The sequence below is a fragment of the Amblyomma maculatum genome, chromosome 6 (genome assembly GCF_055883805.1).
Source record: "Amblyomma maculatum isolate TAMU_Amacu chromosome 6, ASM5588380v1, whole genome shotgun sequence".
NCBI classification, from domain to species: Eukaryota; Metazoa; Arthropoda; class Arachnida; order Ixodida; family Ixodidae; genus Amblyomma; species Amblyomma maculatum.
The window spans coordinates 173,331,286-173,347,619 of record NC_139349.1 but is presented as its reverse complement, the minus strand read 5'-3'; the positions used below and the strand labels follow the sequence as shown (position 1 = coordinate 173,347,619).

At 45.0% G+C, this 16,334-nt stretch overlaps 1 protein-coding gene across 2 annotated transcripts in view; it reads left to right on the top strand.

Moving 5' to 3' along the window:
- Nucleotides 1–372: 372 nt before the first annotated feature.
- The window catches only part of LOC146187424 (endoplasmic reticulum membrane sensor NFE2L1-like), a 145,741-nt gene continuing 129,779 nt past the window's right edge, over nt 373–16,334 (top strand). Inside the window, exon 1 of one of the 2 annotated variants that reach the window (XM_084607681.1) lies at nt 373–440. In XM_084607681.1, the coding sequence (XP_084463807.1) occupies nt 381–440 (60 nt within the window). In that variant the 5' untranslated portion in view covers nt 373–380. Of the gene's footprint in view, nt 441–7,244; nt 8,173–16,334 lie in introns of those variants that run through there. The other variant, XM_084607680.1, reaches the window with a different exon arrangement.

Sequence of the window (16,334 nt, the reverse complement as noted above, 5' to 3'; positions counted from 1 at the left end):
GATGACTACGCACCGTTTGCCACTGGTTTTTCTCAAAAGCAAGCTTCATACGCAACTCTATTCCACCAGTTGGAACTGAGTTAGGCCTAGCTTTCTCCGTGCTGTCCGGGGTTAACCGGCAGAGAGAGGCATAAGGCGTCCTTTCCAGCTGCTCAAGATTTTATATTGCAACGGAAACGAGACTTGGGTGCCACTAAAAATATATCAGCATGAGCATACCGAAGCCATGCATGGGTCTGTAGACGTACGCGCATGTTTACTTCTAGATGTGCTCACATGCCATGCAAGGCAGATGATTTTGCAGGTAGATAACAAGCATACGTTTTGTCGCTAGAGCCCAGGCTGAAATAACGTCGGAAATTTAACTTCCAGGAGGCGACATGGCTGTAGCCAACCACCAATTTCACCAGCCCACACTGCGCCCGCCACCTCCTTTGACGGTACGTATTGGCACTCGGGATTTTATTGTCGTTTGAATTTCTCTCGAGAGTTTTTTGCAAGAGAAAAAGCTCTGTCTCCACTGCCCACTGAAGCACCTCTCCTTCCACCCTGTACCAATTTCATAATGACGACGCCAATACTTGCAGTCAGTCTTAAGCGCATATCGGACGTCTGTAGTGTAATGACTAGACGAATTATCTTTCGTGAGCTGAAATTATTTAAAGCAGAAAACGCTGGAACCATAAATTCCTTAAACTAGAAGCATCGCAGGTATCTAAAGCAAAGCATACATCAGATAAACTGTCATTATTTCTTTCTGTGGTATATTGGTGCCCTCAGGAAGTAACAAGGAAAACTGATACACACTGGGAAAGAATGTTTATGGAACCAACATTTGAAACCTACACCATTTGCTTCATCCTTTTTATGTTTGCCCATCTGACGGGCTTCAGATCGAACGAAGCCGCCCTCTCAAGTGCTCACCCTTTATCAGATGGTAGCCATCGATCTTCTCTGATAGGGGGAGACGCTTGCAAATAAGCAAGTCTACTTATAAAAGACATCTATCGGGGATGCATAAAAGCACCACTTATTTACAACTTTTATTACTCCGCCTATCAATTACAAGGGAAATGTCAAAGGCACCGAATCATTCGCTCTAACCACTGAAATTTAGTTCGATGGTTAGATTTTTGTTTGGTTAATATCAGAACTGACTGACTGACGGAGCAATTCTGTACCGGTCACTGCAGAACTAAGTATCACCCCGCTGTAGAGTACCACACTGAATGATCCACGAAAGCAGAGGAAGAGTAATATCGATGCGGTCGAAGTATTACGTCTGCCAACAATTGAGTGCATCAAATATTCATATCAACAGATGCATATGGTGTCAATTACTAAGGGCCGTATACATAGCACTATTCTTCCCAATTTTAAAGACCTTAAACCGTCGATCCATGTTCAAGAAAGCGCAGGCGTGGTAGTGCAAATTGTGCAGTTCGGCAGGCCACTGTGGGAAAGATTGTAATGGAAGGAAAAAAAGACGGAGCCCACTTCGGAGAGAGATTTCCATAATATAAAGAAATCCACCCGACAGAAAATTGTCAAGGAGGTCGTAAAATGGACTACGAAAACACAACAGGTGGAGATTCTGAAGGAGGATCGGTTAACCGAATCGAACGCTTTGCTTAGAAAATTCCTCAAGAGGAATCACCGAGGTACCGAGCCGAATTGGCACGTCGACATGCTAGTCAACGAGACAAAGTCATCGCCAAGGGTTTCTAGAGGATTTGGCTAACGGCTGGAACATGGAAATGAGTCTTAGTTCTTAACTTCCTCTTTTTGTTCACCTTTGGGAAGAGCTCTAACAATACTAGTCCTCAGAGCACGTGGAAAATTTCCTGAGTCGATCCAACATTAAAAGAAGAATGCCGTATCGAAAAGGCACCTAAGTATCTTTTAAGCATGACTACTGCAATATAGCGTTGATGATGGGAGGCTTGTTTGGTCTGAGTCCAGAAATGATGCTGCAGAGTTCTATTTGAGCAAACATCTATTTTGCCGACGTCCGGAACAGAAACCGTATCTGAACAGGCTGCATGCAAGGCAGTGCACTATCAGTTCTCAAATGTGAAACGGCACCAAACTTTTGACACTGAAAAACAAGCAGACAACAGTTAAAAGTTTGGAGGAGGCATTCGCCCCATGGTTCAGCCCATGGCAAGTCACTGTCTTTCTTCAAGAAGAGACTTAGACGGGAGTGGAAGGAAGTGCCCAAGCGTCATTTAAGTCGCGCTGCTCTTCTGCAAAATGGCATACCAACTCGCCCAAGCATCATTTCTGACAACTTAGTGAAAGTAATAATAATAATAACAATAATCAATCAATCAGTCAATTTTTCTTTAATGTGCGCAGTAACAACCTTATGATCTTTGTGCTGCAGCACATACAGGAACAAAAACAAATGCACACGCAAGCTTTACACACACAGATAGAAGACAAAAGAATAAATAAATAATGCATGAAGTGCACTTTAAACAAAATGAGTCAAGGAGAGAATGAAATCAGAGAGTATAGCACGTCTTGTACAGCACCTCACACACATGCACCCCCCCCCCCCCACACACACACACACGGTAGAAAAAATTAACAAAGAACCGCCGTTGACTATGGTAATATAGAAACATACAGAAAACAAACAACCATTCTAGGCGCATCAAATGTGTGGTACCTAAAACACAGCCTAGAAATACAGTGAAATACAATTTAAAAAATACAATCGGACGCGGGAAAGTGAGATTCGAATATAAAGTTTCAAAGTTAAATTACAAATAAGAAACGGATAAAAACAGTTCAAAGTACAGACATCATTGAACAGGAGAAAAAGCAAAAGTGAAGTAAATATAATCAATCAATCAATCAATCAATCAATCAATCAATCAATCAATCTTTATTTATTTAATGTGCGCAGGAACAACCATGTGGTCTTCGTGCTGCAGCACAAAAAAAAATGACAATGCACACATAAGTTTTACACACACACAGATAGAACACAAAAGAAGAAAAAAATAACACATGGAATGGAACTGAGATGAAAAGTGTCACGCAAAGAAAGAAATCAATGAGTAGCATGGCCTATATACAGTCAGAGAATTGTAGAGCACGTCACGAAAAAAAAATAGATAGAGAAAACAAAAGCAAATGACTGACATTGATTATAGTAAATAGAAATATACATAAAATAAACAACCATTCCAGGTACAACAAGTGCGTGGTACCTAAAACACAGGATAGAACTACAGGGAAATACAATAAAAATATAGAATTGAACGCGGGACAGTAAGATTCGAAAATAAAGTTTAAAGTTAATATATAGATAAGAAACGGATAAAAAGCAGTACAAGATACTTTAAACAGCACTGAACAGGAGAAAAAGCAAAACGTGAAGTAAATTAAATACAATACTTAGGCTAGAAAGTGGAAGTTATATGTGATAAATACAGTTTAGAGTACAAAGCTACGAAAGTCCAACATAAATGAAGAGAGCGAGTTTTGGAAGATGTCAAGGTGAAAACGAGTTAAACAACATCTGCATTCTGTCAAGAGGGGAATGGGAATGAAGAAACGGAGAAACTTGAAACGGTCTGAATTCCCTCATGCTCTTTCGCGGAACGCGCAGAAGGATGTATACTCTAAGAACTGAGGGCACATAATGTGGCCATGAAGGAGCTTGTATAGAAAAATTATATCTACTCTGACACGACGGCAGTTAAGAGAAGCAAGATTCAGTGGGGTACTCTTGGTGGAGCGAGAGGAGGAAGTTGAGCAAGGAAAACGATATCGAAATATCCGTAAAAATTTTTGCTGTACTCTGTCAACCTTGTTCCAGTTCGATTTGCAAGTGCCATTCCAAACAATCGACGCGTACTCCAAGAGCGGCAAGCATATGGACAGGTACAGTTTTAAGAACGGAAGTGGAGTACGGAACTCTCTCGAAAGTCGGCAAACGAATCCTAGTTTTGGAAGAATTGAGGATAACTCGATTCTTCGTACACCAATCAGAAAAAGCAGATATGTCCGATTGCAACAACAAGCAATATTTAAAAGAATGTACGACCTTGATTATTTTTATATCATCAGCAAAGAGAAGAAACGACCAGTTCTTGATGACGGAGGAAACGTCGTTAATAAAAAGGGAAAAGAGAAGTTTCCTAATACACAATAATAATAATAATGATAATAATAATAATAATAATAATAATAATAATAATAATAATAATAATAATAATAATAATAATAATAATAATAATAATAATAATAATAATAATAATAATAATAAATCTTTATTTAATGTGCGCAGGAATAACCACGTGGTCTTCGTGCTGAAGCACAAATAAAAAAGTGAATAAAAAAGATAATGTACACACAAGTTTTACACACACAGAACTCAAAAGAAGAAATAAATAACGCATGAAATGAAATGAAACTGAGACTGAAAATGAATAATAATAATAATAATAATAATAATAATAATAATAATAATAATAATAATAATAATAATAATAATAATAATAATAATAATAATAATAATAATAATAATAATAATAATAATAATAATTTTATTAACAAATCTGAATGTATGCAGTTAAAGAGGTCAGGTTCACCTAAGCCATCACAGTGGCTTGTCAAGCGAAACGCGGCAACAATGACAAGACTCAGCCACAAAATCAGATATTCAATCAATCAATCAATCAATCAATCAATCAATCAATCAATGAATCAATCAGTCAATCAATCAACCAATAGTTATGTTAAGCGGGGATCCAGGCACTGGTAGCGGGCACTGGTAGCGAGCAGGACCGGAGCAGGGGTGGCCTAACTTTCAGTCACCTGGTCCGCACAATCACTTTCTCTTCCTCCTTCTCGGTGATCTGCCCACTTAATCGGAACCTCTTTTCTACAGTTATTTTAATGTGCGCAGGAACAATCATGGTTTTGTACTGTAGCAAAAAAAAAAGAATAAAAATATGCAAAGGCAAGCTAAACAGGTAGAAGACAAAAGAAAGAGCGAAAAAGCATAAAATGAAATTTAGACAAAATGAGTCAAGCCATAATAATAATAAGAGTCATAATAGTAATAACACGACAAAGCAACGTCTTGCTTAACTGATGTCTCAGTGCCTACCTATGCCGGTTGTAGAAGAAGAGCGTCGATAGCTTTCAAAGTTATGCTCTGGCGTACACTGCAAAGGGAAAGCAGCGCACAGACGAAAAGCGCTCCCTTAATTGCCACAAGGCATCGTGGAATGGTTTGATTGGAAAATATAATTAGAGTCGCTTGCCAGGTACGGAAACTTGAATTGGGTGCCACGAAAATAGAATATGTCAACCGGTGAGGATCCGCATGTCTCAGTAATGCAAGGTAGACTGCTCTGATTCCTTGCCGAAGATAAATACATAAAGAGCTGCACTCGTTACGAGGTTACGAATGTGCAGTTCAATACATGTGACCTAATATGGACACTCGGCGGCAGTATATTTTATATATCCCAAACACGAGCCACCTCCGTGAAATGTGCTTGCACTGAAACCATCAAACGTCGCTTGCTGAATGCCAGAAAGAGGGGCAAATATGACAGAAAAGGCAAGCTGCTGCTCATGCGGAGTTCGTTATTCTCTCTTTTGGCAATGTCCTCTGTGAGAAAACACTGACGACAGGTGCGTTTTAAAACTTTCTGAGGATCGCGTGTCGTCCCTTATCCTCTTTCTTATTGTACTTATCATGTCTGTGCGTTTATGACTACATATTCCCTTAAATAAAACTATATTTGTTGTTTCTAGCTTTTATTATCTTCATAAGCTGCACGAAATTTCGCTGGCTATACTCTTTCATTAATTCTAGATTCTGTTCGAAGGACCACACAATATCGCGTGGGGTCGAGCAGTCATATCGCAGGTTTCAGTGGTAGATAATGAACGGGCTCTTTGAATCGTAGCAAAAAGAAAAAAAAATGTTTCCTAGTTTCTTTCTTTTTTTTTTTTTTCAAAAACCGAAGAAGTTGAAGTAGCGGACGTTAATTTTGCAGGTTTCAAATTACAGTTACCTAGATCATGGTCGCCATGAGCCCACCGCGAACGAGAGGGTGCATATAATCACAATGAAATCTTTAAAATTTACTTTTTGTAGAAATAGCCTCGGCCGGGGACACGAAAAAGACAACAGTTTTCGTGTTTTTCTATTTGCTTCGGGTATCACTGTCGAACGTCAGTCCACCAGTGTTACATCGACCACGGATTGCAGGCATATAATGGCGCGGCACGTTCCTGCGCCTCCCGTGGTGACCTTGGAGACGAGCAGTATAATTTACAGCACACGATACCCCAAGGAAGAAGGAAAGTGTAGTCACCTTGTCTTCTTTCCCGCCTCAGAAAAAAGTGCTTGTGCGAAAAACCACCGCTCTAGCTCAGTTTCTGTATAGCGTAGAGGTAAAAACGACGAAAATAGTCTCCCGTTCAAAGGAATGTCATCGATATATCACAGTGTATCCTTGTTATATGAGCGCATCTCGCGGCAAAGCACGCACATGGTTAATTGAGTTCACGTTTTACGACTGTTGGTGAAATGCGGCTATGGTTACCTAAAGTTTTTTCTCTCTCTCTCTCTCTCTCTCACACACACACACACACACACACACACACACACACACACACACACACACACACACACACACACACACACACACACACACACACACACACACACACACACACACACACACACACACACACACACACACACACACACACACACACACACACACAGCGCAGCGTCCAAAGCTGCAAGAAGCTGCAGACGCTTCCTGCGCACAACGACCAAAGGATTCCGTTTTTGGTGATAAACACACGCGAGATTTCGAGGACGAAAATGTAGGGCAAGGAGCTGGCACCGGTACTAAGCGCAAACGCGTAGAGCTGGCGTTAACTTTCTGTATCGAACATAGCAACACGCTCCTAAATCCAGACTTAAGCACATCGCTCAGGGTATTTATGAGCTCTTTAAATGCAAGGCAGCGACCGTTGCGAAACACGACTCTGCACACCGCGGCAAAACAAAGAGAGAGCTAAGGAACCATCAGGAAAACAGCAGCCGCAAGGACGCCGGCCGCGTGAGGTCATGACGTCAGGTTTCAGGGAGGAGAATCCGAAGGAGGCTGAGAGAAGGCTTTCACCTCGGAAGTGACGCACAGGAAGCACGAGAAGCGACGCTAGCGGCGCCAGCGTGCGCTGTGTGAACTCGATGCCGATTGCTCATTGTCCCGTCGAGGAGGAGGCAAGCACCCCGTGTGCCCGTGGGCGAGGTTTTGCTTCGAACGACGCGCGTTGCTAGGCTTGCATTTCTTGGTGCTCGCGACGGTACGCCCGGAGGCTGCGGTGTGTGATACGCCGATACCATGTGCTCGAGACGCTGCCAGTTTCCCCGGTGGAAGCAGAAGAGGCGGCGATGACGCTGAACGCGGCATGCCGAACTGCGGCTTCGTTTGTGCGCCTACGGGCTCTCTGCGTCCACGCCGAAGTCTGGCGACTGCGAGATACTGAAGCGAGTTACGACAATCGCCCAGCCTGACAGCGTGCTCTGCGTAGGCTCGGTTTGTGCCGTCGACTGTGATAAGCCGCCACCCCGACCGGCTTCGCACGTAAAGAGCGTTGACTCAAAACCTTTCTGAGGCTGGCCTCGCAACGTGCTCAGCGTATCTTTGCTGTGATTATTGAGTGTAAACACTGTCAACGATCGCCATGATGAACTTCAAGAAGTGCAGCGGCGTACGATCCACAATCCTGCAGCTTCTGCTCGCAGTGAGCCTGCTGCAGCTGGGCACCCACCCGGACTCGAACCCTGTCCGCGTGGACCGGCGGTCCGACCTCGTCCGCAGTGTGCGCGTCGGTGTCCACTCGGCGTTCACGCAGGCCCAAAGCCTTACGCCTCCGCTCTTCATTCATCCCAAGAGCGTTGATGCCTTCGACGCGAACCCCATGTTCGCAGAGCTGCACGAACTGGGAATCCCATCGTTACTGCGCCGGATCCGAACGCGGGTGTTCGCCTATCTGGCCGAGGACCCAGGGCCGCAGCCGTCGAGGGTCTCAAATGAAGCAGCCGCCGCATCCGACAGCGAACAACGCGCCGACTCCCCGAACGAGGCGTCCGACGCAAGCGGTAACCTGACGCAAGAGGTAAACCAGTGCATGTGGAAGCACCTTCCGATCATTGCTCACCGGTCAAGTGTTTTTCTGGTTCTTGCATCCTGCCTTCTGTCATGCTCGGTAAACAGCGTGCTTTCTACGAGGAGCACGCGGATAAAAAAAAAAAAAAGAGAGAGAGGGAAAGAGTTCGCCTGGGGGGGGGGGGGGGGGGGGTACGCGGTCGCGCCCAAGGGAACGGCCTCAACCAGGTGTGCTTCCTCCTACGGGCTATGACATGAGGACGGGACAGAAAGAAAACCTTGAAGTGCCCACCTCTCTCTTTCCTCACCTGGATTTGTTATATATACAAACGTGGGTCGTACGTAGTAACAATGACGTGTGCTGCTAGGCTGTCGTACTTTCCCACCGTAGCGTCCGTTGTTTGTTTTGCCATGCTAATCGAGTTGCATGCTTCTGGCTGACGTTAAATCTGGCGTTTTCTTTGTTTCACAGTGCTCCCTTGAGAAAAACAAGATTTTTGAGAGAGGAGCAACTTTTGCTGTTAAGCTCTAAATAAATAAGCTGACGTATGAGCAGCCGGGCGTGAATGCTTGCGACACGAAGCGGTTACCACGCGATCGGTCCAATTTCGTTTTCAGAAACGTTTTGCTCCGCCGCAGACCGGCCTAGAGTCGTTACAGCAACTGCACTTTCGAGTATAGTTGGTGTTCGTTGATGCCATTTTGCAAGATTGCCTAGGGTTTAACTAAACGATGTTATGTTGTCACACGGACGTTCCATCGAGGTTTTCAAGCAGCATTGAATCAACCGGTGCCACATGGACGCGGCATTCTCAGTGCTCATTGAGAATTTACGTTCATGTGCGTTCGGCGGCCTTGGTTTGTGTCGCTGTCAAAGTTGATATTGATCAAACCTCTTTTTGTTTGTCGAGATCTTTCGTTAGTCGTGCGAGGAGACGCAGCTGAAGCAGTTTCAGCATTCTTGGCGACGGTATTCTAGTACACTGTAGTGGCAGCATCTTTGTTGCACGGGTGGTAGTAGAGGCCGCTGAGATTTATAAGTAGTATTCCTTCGTAATAACAAGCACAGTACTCCTAATATTCGATTTTATGTTTAAACTCAGTTATTTTTGTTTTTATTTTATTACCTGGAGTTTTGTGCACTTGAAGGGGCATTGTGGCTTTCATCTGAATTGAGTTCGATGAATATAGAATCTTAAGTGCCCGTACGACATGGATTGGTGTGGGGTATGTCGGTGGCTGAATGCAGGTGACTGATTACAAGTAGTGCATGACAGTTACAGTGGCCGCGTTGAAGCGGAAAGGAAATCGCGTGGCCTTGAACCAGCAGACTAGTTTCACACCTATACGTCTTATGGACCGTCATTTGCTCCTGTCAAACCTTTGACGACGTACTGTGCGAATCGGTCCTTAGGACTCCTTCGTCGCGACCTCAAGCGGGTTCCTAGATGTGAACCACCGGAAGGGGGAAGGTTGTCGCTCAGTCATGCCATAGTCATGCGGCCGTTTGTCACGAGAATACGACGCACCGCTTGCCGGGCAAAAACACCGCGGCGGTGTGCAGCAACCTTTCTGCGCCTTGTCGTCGGGTCCGCATAGGTCCGGCTGACGCAAGATAAGGAAACCGAAACGTGGAGGAGGTTCCACACAGCAAGCGCACCGGTTGCTGCTGTGACGCGTCTCGGAGCAATCCGCTGCGCACGACGTGCGACCGAGTTTCCTGGAGCTTTCGCGCTCACATGGGAGCGTGCAGGCCGCCGCTGCATTGGCAGCGCACTGTGATGCGAGTGCGGTTTTTATTATATATTCCGGCAATGCGGCATTCTTTACTCTTGCGTAAGCGCAGCGCCTTGGTGGACACCGCTGCGGGGGCGGGGGAATGACATCGAAGAAGGGAGTATGCTTGCGCTCGTTGACAGCCAGTCACTTAACTTCAAAATACATAGCTTCTGCTTTGACAGTGCTTGACTGTGTTGTTCTCGTCGCGTGCTGCACACTCCGCTGTTGCTTTGGATGAAGGCCGCGCGTAATTGATTCGACGGCTCGATCTTTAACTGTCGTTGACGCACGGCATGTAGGCGAGCAAAGTACGCTAGTGTAACATTGAAGACGATTCGCATCCTAACTGGCTGGGCGCAGTGCTTCGCGAAGCAAAAATAAAAAAATAAATCAGACTATATCGTCCCATTGTTGGAGAGGAAATAAAAAAAAAAACGCTTTCCTCTTGAATCGCTGGCGCGGTTCGTCTGAGTTTACTGGAACTTCCTCTTGGCTCGTCTCTGTGAGGATAAAGGGCTTTAGGCCTACAAGGTAAAATGGAGGCGCGTGATGTGCATGTGCTCGTCAGCGGGCGCAAAAAAAAAAAAAAAAAAAAGAAAGAAAAGTCGTTCGCAGCTGCTTTCCGCCGCACCTGACGCGCGGTGCACTTTTCCTGCGCGTGCGTGTGACCCCGTCCACTTCTCCTAATGAGCGCGCTGCTTCGAGTGGCAGACACCGTGGCGCGCCGCCGCCGGAATCGTCGGGTGCGGATTTCGAGCTAAACTATTGTTTGGTTTGTGGGGTTTAACGTCCCAAAGCTATGAGGCGCCGTACTGGAGGACTGTGGAAATTTCTACCACCTGGGGCTCTTTAACGTGTACCGACATCGCGCAGCACGCGGACGGCTTGCTTAGCTCCATCGAAAAGCGGCCGGGATTAGATCCCCCATCCTTGGGCACAGAGGTCGAGCACCCCCACCACTGCACTATTGGAAACAGTGTTCAGTGTGACTGATGTGTCCTGAGCTCATTAATGAATCTCGGCTGCACATAACGATGTCTCTCGGCAAGACATTGAACCAGAATGAATTCACGTCGTTCAAACCTCTTCACTTTCTGCTATATCAGTTACCTCGTGAAGCGCGCGCAACTAGGTGCCCCTCCAGAAGTACAGGTGCTCGCAAAAGTCTTCGGGACTCCTGATTCAGGAAAACAAAACACACAATTTCTTAACTACCGGGCACTGAGGATCCTGCAGGTCGCACAGGGGAGTTGCAGACCTCACCAGCCAGGTCGTGGCCGCATGTTTGCATTTCCCAGAAATAATTTTTGTTTTGCTTTTTTTTTCTGCATCTATTGGGAAACTGTTCAAAACGACTCGTTCAGTGGATCGTCGTGCCGCTTTTCGTAAATGTGCAATATTCTCAGGCGTCTAACATTATTTGCTCTAGTCGTTCTCCCAGAGTGCAGCAGTTAACGCATCTGCTAAAAATACTGCCGTCTTGTTGGCACGCTTGTTTGTTTAGCGGAACTGAACCCTTCGGGTGCGTCCCGTATGAGACGCCGACTTGAAAATTTCGCAAAAGCGAGGGTAGCAAGGAACGGGACGAGCCCGGCGTCGCGTCTTGCACGTTCCTCTGTTTTGACAAACTTCCAAAACTGAAGGCCGGTGTGAGGACCTCCCCGTTCGTACACAGCCGGAAGAAAGAAACGAATTCTGAGATGGAAGCACCGGTAGGCGTTGTGTAGCAATCAGTGCGTTTCGGGTCGAAGGCGATCGGAAGCCGTTGATTGCGATCACGCAGTCGAAAGGCGTCCTTGGTAGCTCGGATATATCGCCGCCATATCTCGTTCGGAGCTCCGCCTGCGTTATCTCGCGATGGGACACGCGGTCAGGTGGTTTCTTTTTCAAGCCCGTGGCATTCAGTGCGAATGAAACAACAGAGCCAAGAGAATGCGTTTGGTTAAAGGGCGCTCGTTGGCCAAGTTTGTCTCGAAACAGCGAGGATTGACACCCGTCCCGAAGGCCTCGGTCATTGCAAACGTTGAGGGCATAACTTGGAGTGCGTTTACCGCTGTTAAATTCGGGACACCCTAGTGAGCTATGTAAAGAAACCTTTCTCAGTTAACACCCGTGTTATTGCTGTCACTATATAAAGACGTTTCAAGACACAATGGAACAAATGCGAATTTTATATTCCACCAAAGGGCAGGGCGGGTATATACAAGAAAACGTTCCCAGAAAAAATGACTCCCAGAAGGTAGTTTCGCGGAAATATAGGCCTCTGATGAAGCGGTCTCTTGATAAAAAATTTAATGTCCGTTGAAGCTTTCCATGTAATGAATTCACTCGAAAAAAAAAAATGCAATCTTTATTGGCCTTCTTTTTTTTTTTTTTTTTTTTTTTTTTTACTCTGAGGCTGTATGTAAACTCCAAAAAGCTACAGTAACATGTAACAGCATGGAGTGATTGAAGTTGTTGCAAGATACAGGTATAGGATTAGGCTTCATATTGTGGTCACCGTAGCGAACTTAAATTCTAAATATAGTAAATAAGGTCCACAGATCATTCACATACCTAAGACCTGGCTGATATATACGCATCGCTTCACACACAGTAGCACATGGTAGTCAATAATCGACTGTTGCTGTCACCATGTGAGCCCATATCCAAGTTCTGGCTAACTTTTAAAAGAAAGTGACAAACCTCCTTCCTGCTTCCGCGTGGTTAACAATATTGTCCTGAAATGAGCTGCGATGGGGAGTGTCTTCTCGAGGGAAGCGAACAATACACACGCAGGACAGCGCATAAGATAATGTTCTATATCCCTCGCGCGACCCATATGTGACGTAACGTGCTACGCCTGTCTTGCGCATTCGTGGCAGTCTTTTATTGCAGGTGATTCTACGAAAAACCGCACTGCAATGCACTTCCGCAGGCGACTTAGTCGAAGGACCACCCAGAGACGCACTTGTTACCGTTTATTTCCATTGCCAGCATTAACTTCTGAAGCGAAAGCGTTTCTTCTTTCATGGGCCCCGGACTGACACCAAAGAAAAAAAACCCTCCGATCGCAGCCAAGCTCGCAAACCACTAGACCAAGCCGGACTCGTGAGAAACCCATATCGTAATTCATATTATCTTGCGTGACGATTGGAAAATAATTAAAATAAATAATAGTAATGATGACGATGAAGTCAGTGACAATGATAATGACGGCACATTTGGTTGGTACTGAAGATAGTAGTGATAGGGATGATGATGACAGTGACGTTGCAGTTAATGAAAACAACCCTATAAAGTGGCTTTCGCCATTCCCGCTCTTAAGCGCAGTCCTGCATTTTTGTTTTCTTTTCATTTTTTCTTATCAGTTTGGCAACTTCCGTGCGGCGGGGGGAATAGCTCTAGAATCCACGGGGAAACTCACTCTATGCCTTGAACACTTGCCAGATGTATATATAGGAAGATCACCTAAAAGTCCACCCAAATGTGGAAAGCATAAAACATATATGTAAGAAAGGCCTCCTTCGTTCAACCTGATGCTCTACGACTTGCCGCATTGTTTCAGTCGGGGCTAAAATAATAGTCATTGGTTCAAGGAACGGATTGTGTGACTGCGAATCTCCAGGTGTTGTACATAGGCTACTTTCGTGATTTATTAACACGACAGCGTTGAAGAGCCAGTTCTGCGAAAAATGGCCTCCGGTGTCACACGAGGCCACATAATCATGACACCAACTTGGGCACCTACTTCAAGTTGGGAACCGGACTCTCGACCTCTCGCCATGCTGTAAACACGGATTGCCCTCATCTACATCACACTCACTGTCTCAGTGATGACCGGCTGTAACAGCGACGATGGCTTTCGGCGTTCTTTTTTTCTAGTTATGTGTAGTGGTGAGGCATCTTCCTACTCATTTACCAGCCACATTATCATCAGAGCTACTTCGTGAGTGAGAGGAACCTTGATGCGGACAAAAAAAGAATTTTGCTTCTAAGGGAGACAATCTATCGCGCAAGTCCTTAGCACGAGTGGTGGGCGTTTCTATTAACCTTACTGTGGCATGCCTCTTTCTTTTGTATATTTGAGGGCAAATTATGCAACTTCAACTTTCAAGAGGAAATAGGTGAATTGTATAATTGAAAAAGTGATTGTTTTGTATAAGCAAACTTTGCTTAGAGACCGAAATTTGTTCTAGTGAAAGTGGTAAACGCTCCACTGTTTTTTTTATGTAACTCTCAACAGTCACTGCCTGCCCGGTGTGTAGATATATTATCTGGTAAGGAACATCTCACCGTCATGCACCTCAACATTTGATTTTTTTTTTTTTTAAATACCTTACAGGTCCATTAGGCATTGTGTAAGGGGGACGGAAAAATCAATACAGTGCTATATATATCTATATATATTTTGCCAAGAAGAAAATCGGCACTGGTGCGAGAGGAGCCCTCGCGCTAGGCCAGCCATTAAATCATCGTTCATCCTGTCACCATGTTGTGCCGTCTTCTTGCTTGTCACCACATAACAATATATATTATGCGGTGACAAGCAAGATGACGTGTGAAGATGTGTGTGCTTGCGTGTGTGTGTGTGTGTGTGTAAGGAAACAGGCAAAAATGCAAAGCATGGCGATCAATATATGAACAAACAAAATAATACAGAAGAGCACCATGAAACAACGCGGAAATACTTATATCACTAAGAAAAAGAAATACGCGACACAGATTAAATCACAACGGTACACACACAGATTAGGCACTAGAGCTTTGTCCTTATAGTCTCGCGCGTTTATTACGAGGTTCTAGCTCGCCGAGATGATGATTGCGCACGTTCAGCTTTCTTTTCCCAAATATTTTGGAGTGGTCAGAAAAAAAGAAAAAAAAAAAGAAAACTCCGATTACATGGGGATTGAACATACACGGGGTTCGCGGCACTGAGAGCGTACACCTGCGTATTCTTACATGTGCGTGTGTTCAGAGGTTATATACTGCGTTTGCTAATTTGTTACCTTAGCTTGCATTCATGCAGTTGGTAGCTGGAAGTGCAAGTAAACGATAAATTTCGTTCTGAAAAAAAATTGATTTTCTAGGTTGACATTGGACCGTAGTCAGTGCCGCGGATTCCGGCCAGAGTTTCGTTGTGGTAATCGCATGACAAGCTGTAGATTGAACCTTATGTGCCAAAGACGCGGTGAACCTCACCGTTGGGGGGAGTGGGGGCTGAAAATTTCGATCTTCAGTTGACGCTGACTAGCATCGCACACTACGCTTGCGTGTTCACCGCTATTGCCCCCTCTTAAATGCGGTCGACAGGGCTGAAAAAAAAAAAAAAAACAATGCTGCTCCATCCTGAGCCGCACAACATTTATAATAACAGATTAGTGCTGTAGGTAATTGCAATATTCATTAAATGAAACATCAAGGTGGGAGCAAGGTTTCTCTACCGCTCGACTCCCATTGCCTTCGCTGCGATGTGTTGTGTATCCGGCTTTTGCATTAAATTTACTTTATTCGAGCAATTTCGGTTTCGTCGAGCAACGGGGCACATTATTGTCAACGCCTTCGATGCGCATCGCAAATATATATATAAAAAAAACAACAAACAAACGAAACGCACAGGCGTTTCATACCAAGCCAGAAAGGCTTTCCGTGGGAGCTGTGATGCAACCGCGATCATACATTTGCCCGTCATATTGCACGGCTGGTGGTGTCTTCTATATGTCGTGAGAATTTGAACAACATTCATTTTATGTAATCAGCATTCGCGGAAGACATTTAACGGGAGCGCTAGAAATCCCGTGGTTGGCTGTTAGATGAGATAACTGGGTTAAAATCACAGCGAAGGCTTCCCATGTTTTGGAGTTGAAGTCTGATTCCGTTGCTTATCATAGGTATTTCGCGTTTTTAATGGTGAAAATCTCTCCCAGCACTGCTTGTGATAGTGAGTGCGCCAGATTACATGTTACTCCGATTTTACTCCCTTATGTAGTTTGTGTTCACTACTGGGCAACGCAGGCACTTTCGTACGGCAGGGCTTTATGTCCTGCACATAACGCGGGAATTGAGTGAGTGAAATAACACACATTAAAGGATCGGTGATTAAATGCATATGTATACAGGAACGAGGATCCACCGAAGGAAGGGACCATGAAAAGATTTGTACTAAAGCTAGAAAAGCACGAACGACCGCTATTCCGTCACTCGATACCTGCCGACCCTTCCGATTGCACGAGTATGCCTCAAATCTTCCGATAGGTGGTCTCCAAGAAGGTCATATCGGTTTCGACTGGTGGCGGCGTAGTGGTAGATCATTCCTTGTAGGCGGCAAATTCGTCGGCGGCTGGCAGCGGCGCGCAGCCGCGCCTTCGGCCTCCTAGCGCACTTGGCGGTGAAGTGTGATTTCTGCGGCCCAAA